General features: G+C 35.7%; 1 protein-coding gene across 1 annotated transcript in view; it reads right to left on the bottom strand.

Annotated features, from left to right (window-relative positions):
- The window catches only part of LOC123560738 (fibril-forming collagen alpha chain-like), a 35,519-nt gene extending 24,055 nt beyond the window's left edge, over positions 1-11,464 (bottom strand). Inside the window, exons 1-16 of the mRNA XM_053553065.1 lie at positions 11,192-11,464; positions 8,855-8,995; positions 8,548-8,615; positions 7,867-7,920; positions 7,345-7,413; positions 6,271-6,363; positions 5,610-5,708; positions 4,823-4,930; positions 3,758-3,865; positions 3,391-3,489; positions 2,994-3,092; positions 2,639-2,782; positions 2,159-2,257; positions 1,785-1,892; positions 568-621; positions 163-270 (exon numbers count right to left, since the gene is read on the bottom strand). Of these exons, the coding sequence (XP_053409040.1) occupies positions 163-270; positions 568-621; positions 1,785-1,892; positions 2,159-2,257; positions 2,639-2,782; positions 2,994-3,092; positions 3,391-3,489; positions 3,758-3,865; positions 4,823-4,930; positions 5,610-5,708; positions 6,271-6,363; positions 7,345-7,413; positions 7,867-7,920; positions 8,548-8,615; positions 8,855-8,995; positions 11,192-11,279 (1,539 nt within the window). The 5' untranslated portion in view covers positions 11,280-11,464. The remainder of the gene's footprint in view (positions 1-162; positions 271-567; positions 622-1,784; positions 1,893-2,158; positions 2,258-2,638; positions 2,783-2,993; positions 3,093-3,390; positions 3,490-3,757; positions 3,866-4,822; positions 4,931-5,609; positions 5,709-6,270; positions 6,364-7,344; positions 7,414-7,866; positions 7,921-8,547; positions 8,616-8,854; positions 8,996-11,191) is intronic.
- Between the last annotated feature and the right edge of the window lie 212 nt (positions 11,465-11,676).

Consider the following 11,676-nt stretch of genomic DNA (forward strand, 5'->3'; position numbering starts at 1 on the left):
CTGTTGCGCATGAACTTCTTTTAGTTAGAAATGTAATTTATTGCCCGATTTTCAGAAGTACACTTGAAATTTTGTGTTGTATTTACTAAGATTTGGTGTCTGAAATGTTTTAACATTTTTTTCAACTATAATGTATATAAAATTTGTTTTTTTTTAACATACCGGAGATCCATCATTACCCCGGAAACCACGTTGTCCAATTCCTCCTTGCTCTCCGGGAGGTCCAGGGTCACCAGAAGGTCCAGGAAGACCGCGACCACCAGGTGTTCCCTGTAAAAATTTAAATAATATAAAGTGTTATCCTGTTATCCATCACAGATCTCTGGAAAAAAAGATTCTGTGGATACACTGTAGAGGTGACCTCCAAAAGAGGGTAATAAGTATTATAATTTATCATTCTAACCAAGATTCAATTAAATATAACAAAGATAAAAGTTAATGTATGAATCTGTTTTTATATCGGACAATCTTATACATAAACTAGTTCCATTAAAATTAAAGTTATACTATTAGGGGAGACAGATATTTCTCAAGATAGGAAATAAGTGGACATAACAATGTACATACTCTTTCCCCTGGCAGACCAGGAGCTCCTTGTAGTCCTGCGGATCCTGACTCGCCCTGAAAATACGAAGGAGAAAAATATATCTTTTATATACTACAGGATTCTGTGATGTTTTGATATATTCAATAAAAATACACACCATCCGTACACCGTCCGTACATTACTTATTAAAGGGATACTCCTGTATTTTTCAAGCAATAGAAGAATGATTTATTTATTAAGTTAAAGGAAATAGAGACATGCTGTTTTATTGCATTCTGATCCATCAGAGGTTGACGAACTAGTGACCCATAAGGTAGACCTCTGGCCCCAATTTCACGAAAAAACTTAAGTTATTACTTAGCTAAGTCTGTTACTTTAAAGTGATGCTATTGCTTAAGTTATTGTTATTCAATGTTGATTTTTGTTCTTTAACAATGGATTTATAGCTAAATTATACTATGGTTAGAAGTATTTGTCTGCGGTACTTATTTCAGTCACTCAAATATGATATTTCTACTTAAGCATGATATAACAAACTTAAGTATTTGTTTATGTATATTTCTTATTTCTATACTTCGTTTTCTGTAAAATTAAGAATTGTTGTGTTTTGATCTATGAAATAGTCATATACGGTTCTGATATAGATGAAAAAGTCAACACTGAAGATGCATAAAGGGCAAAAAACAAGCATTTGAAATAACAGACTTAGCTAAGAAATTACTTTTTTTTCGTGAAATTGGGGCCAGGTATTCGAGAATGTTTTTCCTTCTTCTTTATTTAAATCTTGCCATGATAGTTGACTATACAACTACATCTAACCTTGCGAAAATACATGACGAATTATCTTACCTTGTCTCTAGTAAAATCATTTACATTCAAAAAGAAAAGTAAACTATGACATTTTATAGCAACTGTCAGGTGCTTTCCTAACCTGACATACGTATGGCAGGTGAGCAAAATTATGAAAATTGCATACTTATGTCGTCAAAGTAAGACATAATCGATCTAATTTAAGTAAGCATGCAAGTAAAATATAAGAGACATTGAATACACAATAATCAAAAGGATTTTATTTTTTCATCTTCTACTTTACCTGTGTATACCTTTAACAAATGGGCGCTTTTGTTAGCAAATTAAAAAAATGCTATTACTTAGTTATTTTGGCATCACATTTGACTGACATGATTGAAAAGGTTTCACAACAGCAAGAACAATAATAACAGCTAAGTGTATATACCCGTTTTCCTTCCGACCCAGGGGGCCCGGGTGGTCCTCTTTCACCATCAGTACCATCACTGCCCTTCTTCCCTCGAGATCCTTTATATCCGGCATTTCCTGGTTGTCCCTGGTGAAAGGAAGACAATTTACTGCAAAGGCATATATCTGCATTCAAGTTACAAGATATTTCGCGACATAAACTTAATCTAGGAGTTGGTAATTAGAAGCTTCTAAACAACATATACAAATCAACAAACCTTCATTTTTTAAAAGATGAATGTTATAAGAAGCAAACGAATCCCGTCATAAAAGACGATAAATTGTTTAAGAAGCAAACACACTTTGGTATTTCATTTATTTTTGACACAGTATTGCAAGTGATAATGTACTTACAGTATGTCCCTTCGGTCCGTTTGCTCCTGGGCTCCCTGCTGAGCCCGGAGGTCCTCTAGGTCCGGGAAAACCAGGAGGCCCGGCAGGTCCCACTTCTCCCTGCAACAATGGAAATACATAATACATATTCATTTTTTTATATGTGGCCAATCAGTTTTCACACATTTTTATAAATCAATATGAAACTTAACATGTTTGGTCAATAATATTTATGTATCTGATGAATCTATGAATTTATAAACAAAAAACTGAAAAAAGAATATGAAAGTTTGCTACATAAAAATATGAAAATGGTATCCATAGTAGAAAATTCATTTTTAGGCTATTTGTAACAGCGCTATTGATAGCATGTTCGCTAACATTTTTTTCTGCAAATTCGAGCAGTAACTTAATATTACGAAAGTAAATCCCTCACATGAAAATTTCTGTTTCTTATTTTTAGAGTGCAAGTAGTCGCTTAGATATTGGACAAGAACTTACAGTAGATCCTTTTTCCCCATTGGAGCCTTCTAATCCTGGAAGTCCCTGTCGGCCAGATTCCCCTGGTGGTCCTGGTACGCCATTTTCACCACGGGGTCCTTGGGTTCCGCGGGCCCCCTTTGGACCAGGGGCACCTGCTTCTCCCTACATCACAAGGCACAGTAGTAATTATGAAAATAGCCAGTTAAAGTATTTCTTTTTTTCCGGAACAAAATTGAAAATATAGTCTTTTTTATTTGTTTATTTCTAAAAAAAACATGACATTCTGTTTTTACTTGAAATTACAGATGAATGAATTTTGATAGTCCACTGGTCATACCAAAATAAGCTGATTTCCGTGTCATTATTTTTTTACCTTTAATCCTGGTACACCGGGGTAGCCGGGGGATCCCATGTTTCCAACATTTCCCGGGGGTCCTGTCTGTCCGGGGAGACCGTCCACACCACGCAGTCCCTTAAAGGAAATAACAAAAAATACTTGAAATTAAACCAGGTGAGTATATTGCAAGATGGTGTGAGGGGTTATTTTTATAATGTAATAACACTGGTTTCAAGCACACCGGGAGGGACGGGTGCTTTGTAAATAGTTCGAAGTTTTGAATTCCTGATCCTAGAAAGAAGACATTAATAAATCTGCATGATTGATCAAATATACTGCAAAATATGTTGCTTATAAATAAATATGCTGAAACGTACATTTATTTTTTTGTGTTATTTAAATGTAGATTAGATCTATATATATATTTATATACCAAAGGTCCTGGTGATCCATCCTGTCCGCGCTCACCTTGAATACCACGTGCTCCCTGTGGCCCGGGTCGTCCACTGGGTCCTCTAGGTCCGTCTGGGCCCTAAAAGAACATTATTTTATACAACTGACTTGAACAAAATAATACGGTTTAACATCTTCTAACCTCTGTGGTAGATAATCAGAGATGTACTAAAATGACAGAGTGATATTTATGATTAGCAATAATTCTAAAGTGTACAATGTGACTTGAGTCCGTAAAAGTCGACATTTGACGTTATTTAAAAATAATGGATATGAAATTCAAATCTACAAACAGCTCCTTTCTTGTTGACTACATTAAAGGTTTTATGGTAAAAAAACTGACTTACCTTTTCTCCGGAATTTCCTTGCTCTCCGGGTTTTCCAAATGGACCTCTAAATCCACGATGACCCTTCATTCCTGGGAGGCCTGGCATGCCTGGTACACCTGCTGGCCCCTTAAAACATTTAAATTTGTTGAACAAAAATGACACCAAACTGGGACACATGTATAATGCATTGTGACATCTTAAATGCGGATCTGACCAAATGCACATGTACATTATAACACCGTTATTTAAAAAAAACAACTGCATATTGATATTACAATATTATTACTGACATGAAATATCACTATTACAAACTAGGAAGAAGGTCAAATATTTCACCCAGTACCGCAAAGGCAGGATGTATATTCTTGCAATGTATTCAAAGGAATTGTAAAAGTATAAAATGAGACAGCAGAAATTAAGTAAATACATATACAATTGATGGCAACGTCAAACGGAAGCATATATTAGTAATACAAGAAAAACTCTACCCGCAGACAACATAATTTACTTAAAGTTTCATGAAAATCCATCAATAGGTTACTTAGATGCAGACAAAACCCCTAATTTTTATCAAATCAAGGGGAAGACACTGCAGTTACTGAGTCAAGAGCAAAGGTTTTTTTTTTTTTTTTTTTGCAAATTAATAATTATTTGAGGTTTGGTGATTTTAGTTAAAATACTTATGGAATTTGATAGCCTTCGTTTTTTACCAAATCAAGAGGAAAAACTCTACTTTTTACTAGGTCAAGGGTGATAATCTATATGCGAGCTTATTAATAATTATGCGAGATTTGGTGATTTTAGTTGAAAAAAAATAGAATTATAAGCATTTTCAATTTCGGAAGAACGACCGGACGGACAACGCCATAACAATATCCCTCTGTCTTTGGCGGGGGATAAAAAGCATTTTTGCACGACCAAGTGGAATTAAAACAGTTAACTATGCAGATACGAATATGCATTGCAAACAATTAGAAAATGTGCATGGCTATTTGTCAATAACTGATAAAAGTTATTGACAGAACCGTGATGTCCATACGTCCCAGCACTGTCGCACATATTAAAATTATTTGAACACTATACCTTATTTCCTGGAACTCCACGTGCACCTCCTGGTCCATTTCTGCCGGGGGAGCCATCTGGCCCTGGCTGTCCAGGAGAGCCGGGAATGCCAGAGGGTCCTGGAGCTCCCTGTGAATAAAAAGTGTTTTTAACGAAGAGAAGTAGATGGGTAAATGCACTGTCATTATATCCCACAGACGTTATTTGAGTTACCTCCCTGTCGTTAAGAAGTATTTGCTTCTATTTATAAAAACGTTTTGTTATTGCTTGCAGGATACCATTCATAATTTCTAGGCTGGGATTCAGACGTCGGCATTTTTTGCCCGTATTACTGCTAAGGTGCGGTACTTGTACGTGTTCACACGTATGTTTGTTAATCCCTTCATACATGTTTTAAGCGTCTGATAAACTGAATCGAGATGTTCACTCCACGCAAATGTACACGTTAGAAACTCCATATTTCGGTACCACATAAATGTGTTATGTTCAAAATGAAAGCCCAGACGTTAATTGAAATAAAGATTGAGGTCCTCCACGTACGTATGCCCGCACAGGCTCATTGCTAGTATTTACTTACGGGGAAGCCGCGTCAATTTGACGATAAAATTATGTGACAGACTGTAACCCAGCCAGATCGAACATTTTGCACATTTCCGTGTTCGATGAAATAACCAACCGTCATGTATGCATGAATTCACAATCATATATGTTAGCTCAGATAATTTTTAAAATCATAATCAGCCCCTACGACAGTGGCTACATTGATCATTGATCGAGAACTCGTGCCATATCTGAGTGGAAAACTTACCGGTGGTCCTGGTTCTCCTGCTTGTCCTCTGTTACCCTGCAAACCCTGTTGACCTTGGGGTCCTGGCAGACCTCCAGGCCCACGAGGTCCCTGTGGCCCCTAGTAAACATAGAGAAAACAACAGATTGGTGTAAACAGTTTACTATTTATCTATCTCACTGTCTTATGTATAAGAGATATGTAACGGCTTGTGTACTTTCTATATTGCAAAAAGATAGAAAATAATAGTAATAAATATATAACTTTATTTTCTAAGTAATAATATATATATATATAAAAAACAATCCAGCATGCGTCTACATTCGCATTTGGTTAAACAAATGAATAGATCTCTGAAATTTCAAACGTGAAACGACTTACTGAAACGGGGCGAACACTTTATTATATTTGTACATGTCTGGTGAATTGTATGCAATTTTTCTCGCTTTCCAGAAGTTAATGCATTAATTGCATGAGACCTCTGAGGCCCAGAATTTATTTTTAAAAAGGAAGACACAATCAATATAAAGCATTTTGTGAAATCTTTTAAATTTCAACCAGGGTCTCAGGCAGTCATCTTTTTGTGCTTCTGTAAGAAAAATGTAGATCGTGTTAATGTCTTTTTATCTGGCTTAATTTGTGTTATGAAAACATTTCGAAAGAAGCTGTGTCGTATACTTACAACATTAGCGGTGAGATATTGTGGTCCCATTGCATACCCGGCCTTTTGACCATACATTGCCTGATAGTAGTTCTGGTAGGCTTGGTCAGCTGGCTAAAAATAAATCATACAGTCAGCACAGATAACCAGCAATCGCTGAAACGTTTCTCGTATGTGGAAATGTTGTTGTTGTTTCAAAATTCTCCTAACGTTCTTTGAATTTAGAAGCTAGGGTGATACAGACTGTCGTCAGTTACTGGCACCATAATTATAAGTGCCCATTGATATTGCTGCTATAGTCTTTAGCATTTTCTGTAACGTTGAATAGTGTCGGTAACTGCCTCCGCGACCTATTTCTTATATTCGTATTACATTACTGCTGTTGCTACGGACTATCTCATGATGCGGATGTATCATTAATAACGTCGAAAATTGGTTTCATTGAAGAAACAAATAGTTTTCCTCCGTTGTTAACAGTTCTATTCGAAATTGTTTGTTCTACCTAAATCGAATATCCACATTAATGATTAAAACTATGCTGGAAGTGATCACAGACGATATTTGCTTGTTCTGTGACATTAACCCGCTAACACCAGACGCAGTATCTAACGTCACTCGTGAAAATGTAAAAATGGTGTTCACATGTGAAAGTTATTTCAGTCTTAAACTCAAACAAACAAAATTTCTTTTCAAATGGTTTTAACCAAATTCTACGTACTTTACTCGCTCAAGCGCCATGACATAACAATAACATGACGTCACAAAAAAAAACTATAGGAAAAATATTAGATTTCTAGATTTCTTTAAGTTTTTTTTATTTTATTACGATGAAGCGTATACCTGTATGTTTGTAAAGGTATTCATGTACATATAAATATTCACTAAAATGTATTTTGGAACAAATTTTCGATTATTCTTTCGATTCAAATACAGTTCCGTAACTGTTATGAATGAAAATGATTTTTTCACTGCTTTGAAACAAGTGGTAAAAGTATTAACTCTATTTTACTGATAAATCAGTAGATCCATCTCATTAAAAAGCATAAGATAAAAATTTGAAATAAAAAGAGTTAAAAGAATGTAAAGTAAAATCACCATAATGTTATTTCCAACGTTACCAGGTGGGCCCGGTATTCCAGGATTTCCATCTGGTCCCCGATCACCCTGAAAATAAAAAATGGTTTCTACATTGTTAACCTTTACGCTGCTAAATTTCTAAAATGGACTGGTCCATTATTTAGTGTGGGAAATACCATTTATTATTCAAAAGGATAACAGTGCAGACCATGATCAGCCTGCACGGACGTGCAGTCTGATCTTGGTCTGCACCTGTCGTAAAGGCAAAATCAGTAGGTTAAAGGTTAAGAAACTGCCAATACAGAAATACTAACGAGACCGAAATTCGGAAGATTTGTTCTTAAAAGAGCTTTTGGAGCATCAATATCAGAAATATTTATTTATTTTATCAAATAAATTTTACCATTAAAAAGTCCTTATCTGTCCATATTTAACACGACAGAAATGTGACAAATCAGTCATTTACACGCAGTTTACTGTATACAAATTTCCCGTTTTAAATTGTTAGTTCATAGTAAATCTGAACTTAAAGATAGTTACCGGAAATCCCTGCATTCCTTGACGTCCAGGCTCACCTTGTGGCCCCTGTGGGCCCTGGAATGAAAAAGACATGAATAAATTTGCAAATTCGATAAAGTAGAAAATATATACAAAAACTCTTACTCTTACGTAGAAAGAATATTTTTCATCATAACAGCATTAAAATCATTACAAAACTTAACCATAAATGGTTGGAAAAATAGAGACAACTTTGTTAAAACTTTATTCCAGGCACTTTTCATCTTCTACAAAGTATGCACTTTTCATCTCTATGCTTGGAAAAGGCATGCATAACGAAAACAGGCATGTATAATTTCTACAGAGGCTTTAATTGGTCTGTGGTCAGTGATTTGAAAAGAAACATACGTAAAGCTTAAATCAAGAACTGCCCAGGGGAAATTGAGACATTTGCAGTAGAATGAAACAAGTTTCTAGAAATATGAGAAAGTAAAAGAACTGTTAGATGCACGATCGTGTTATCCTGTATTGCAGGTACCCACTGTATTGAACTAAAATGTACAGGATTAGGACATACAAAATTCATCTCATCAATTTCACTCCATAAGCTAGTTGTTCACAATAAGTCTCTACTTTTCCACAAAAGAAATTCCAAAATTGCCCTAGCAGATCTGTGCTACTGTTGTACGACCATAAAGAGAGTAAAAGGGAAAAAAAGCTTACAGGATAGATAGAGGAATACTGGTAGGTCTCAGAAGCTTCGCTTGTCTCCTCTCTGAGCTCGCCACCGTCTGTAAAACAAAATGAAAATGTAGTTCTAATACTTTCAGTTTGTCATATTGTAAAAAATAATGGTAATGAATTAAATAAAATCTTATATTTCTCCCTGAAAAAAATCGTTTTGATATGTCCCGAGAAATAATCTGTTACAAGAAAGTAAAAAAGGTTTGAAGTATTACGGATTGTAAATATTTCGTAACAATAACTAATTAGGTAACATTTGAGTCGTGTGATATTTTTTAAATTATACCTTGGAAGCAGTCTTCAAGCCGTTCGCACTCTACTTTTCCATTTTCACAGATACATGCAATACAGTTATCGTCTTTGTCCGGGAACCAGCTTTCGCCGTCGTCGACAATTTTTCCGCTGTCTGTGTAACATTGTTCTGGAGCTGAGAACCAGAGAATGAATAATTAGATTTTCTGCCTTCATTGTAAAAAGAAATGAGCCGCGCCATGAGAAAATCAACATAATGGCTTTGCGGCCAGCATGGATCCAGACCAGCCTGCGCATCCGCGCAGTCTGGTCAGGATCCATGCTGTTCGCGAACGGTTTCTCTAATTGCAATAGGTTTTGAAAGCGAACAGCATGGATCCTGACCAGACTGCGCGGATGCGCAGGCTGGTCTGAATCCATGCTGGTTGCAAATCAACCATGTTGATTTTCTCATGGCACGGCTCAAATAGACAATTTCATGTATGCTAAACAGAACTGGGTGATTTACTAGATAAATTTTCAGTAAAGAATTTAAAAAAGTCCAATCACAGAAATGACATGCATTAGGCAATAGTTGCGACCATCTTCTGTTACACTGTAACCTGTAGGAGTGAAATTATGGTATATTACATCGCTACTTATATAAATTATCCGTCCGAAGATTTAGCTATATAACTGATCTGTCTTTAACACATGTAGTACTGAGCTGATAATTAAAAAAAGTAAAATAAAACGGTGAAATTCAATTTCTGATGCCATGTATCAACAGACTATGGCTCGCCGGTCAATAAGTGTATACTATTGACCCCGTATATCGTTTAAGTAGTACTCTCTAGCTCGGACACGTATTAATCGACTTTTAAAGTCTGAAATTATGATACTAAATGTTCCATTTTAGGGAACTGTTAATAAAATAAATTGCATCACGGACAATTTACTATCCCAGTTGTATGCAGCCGCTACAAAGTTTTAGTATATTTTTGCTGATTTAGCAATGGCAAATCAAAGCAAAACACTTTTTATAGTTTAACGAGAAAAGAAAACAGTTGAATTTATAAGCAAATTTATAGTAGTGGAATATATTCGGAGGTAGGCTTTGACTGTATTGTTTTGAATTAATAAAATAACCAATGTTTCGTATACATGCTTATATTGCTTCGATAAAAAGAGACAAAAAATGTCATGCTGAAAAAATCTAAAAGTGCAGTTTTAATGATATGAGAGATAATGAAGCATAAAGAAGTTTAAGGGATTTATTTAAAACTGAGACCATTAATAGAGCATCGTGAGTCGCATTTCTCGCGGCAAAATTAGTAGAAATTCATTTCGTATAACAGTTAAAAGACTTTAGTTCAGATTTGGAACCATTTAATTGTTCATCATTAGATGAAGACCCTGTGTTCCGCCAATCAAGATTCATAGGATAAGCGTTGGCATTTCCGAATTATTTGCCCCGTCGATTTTGTTTTTAAATATCTAGGGTACCTTTGCTGAAAGTGTATTAACCCTTAGCCTGCTGCAGGTTCCAAGCTGTTTGCTACTCTGACAATATTTCTTCCAATTTTGGAGCAAATTGAATGAACTTTACAATTTTAGCAGACGACATTTCCAGCAGACGACAATTTATCTAGCATGCTAAAGTTTAATACTAATGTTTTAATTATCGAATGTTAATTCTTAAAGAAATCAATGTGTACATACACGTAGCTATAACAAGCAGATGCGAATATTTGGCTACACCTGGAACTAAAAATTATGTGAGTCTGGTGTCTTTGACCTGCTTTTTCTCCTAAAAGTCATTGCAGGACAGATACTTTGCTTAGCAGGACTTTGCACCTTGTGTCATTTTGAAGCACATTAGAGAACCTGTTAGCGAACAGCATGGATCCTGACCAGACTGCGCGGATTTCTATCATATTACAGAATAAAGCACAAGGGCTGCTATTTCTGTCTGATTTGATAGAAATTAAAATCTTTGTGTATCCGGGACGTGTTTCAAAATTACGAAAACACGTTCCTCTGGCACCTGAGAACTAGAAATATTAGGGTTATTTTTACATGGTGCAAAAGCCAATAAAACCCATCGGTATGTGTTCATTTGCTCAACAGGGTTTGGTCATCTATATAACGCTTAGAACATAAAAAACGCGGGAAACTTCAAGATGTTTGCTAAACTTTAATTTCGAGACTCACATGCACTAAATGAAATCTTATCACAACATTACAAAATTCAGTAAAACTCCACAAAAGTCAATGAAAAATGTTCCTCTGATGATACTACTGACATCAACTATTTTCCAAAAATGTACAACAAAAAACGCAACTGACCGATATAACTGTTAAAAAAAAGATAATTAACAAAATGACATACTTTTCTCCTTCTGATCCTCTTGAGCCGTAACTACGATGAACAGCAAGGAGAGTACGGCTGCCCATCGCACTGAATCAAATGCCATCATTAAGCTTCCTTATTATACATGAAGGAAGCTTTAACAAGGAAAAATGTCCAGCGTCCGTTGGATGCCAGTAAACCGGCTATCCTCTGTCGAGACGCCGTGTTCCTTATTCCTCGGAACACTGGATCCCGTTGAATTAATGGAATAAAACACGGCTTTCCAGCCTTTGTTCCAATGTTAGCCAGAAAGCCTTAATCTTCTTGCTTCGAAATTAGTCAAACTCCGCCTGTTTCACGTGGACCAATCAAAATTTGCGTTACATACCGATTTGGAAATTCGGTCATGCGCAATGTAAGTTGATTTTAAAAGAGGTCTCTGACCTAGAAAAATTTTAAAACTTCAGCAAATTAATAGTACATGACGTGTGTGAGAGAAATTTTAGGCGTCTAAAAGATAAAAT

Source organism: Mercenaria mercenaria, chromosome 10, assembly GCF_021730395.1.
Source record: "Mercenaria mercenaria strain notata chromosome 10, MADL_Memer_1, whole genome shotgun sequence".
NCBI classification, from domain to species: domain Eukaryota; kingdom Metazoa; phylum Mollusca; class Bivalvia; order Venerida; family Veneridae; genus Mercenaria; species Mercenaria mercenaria.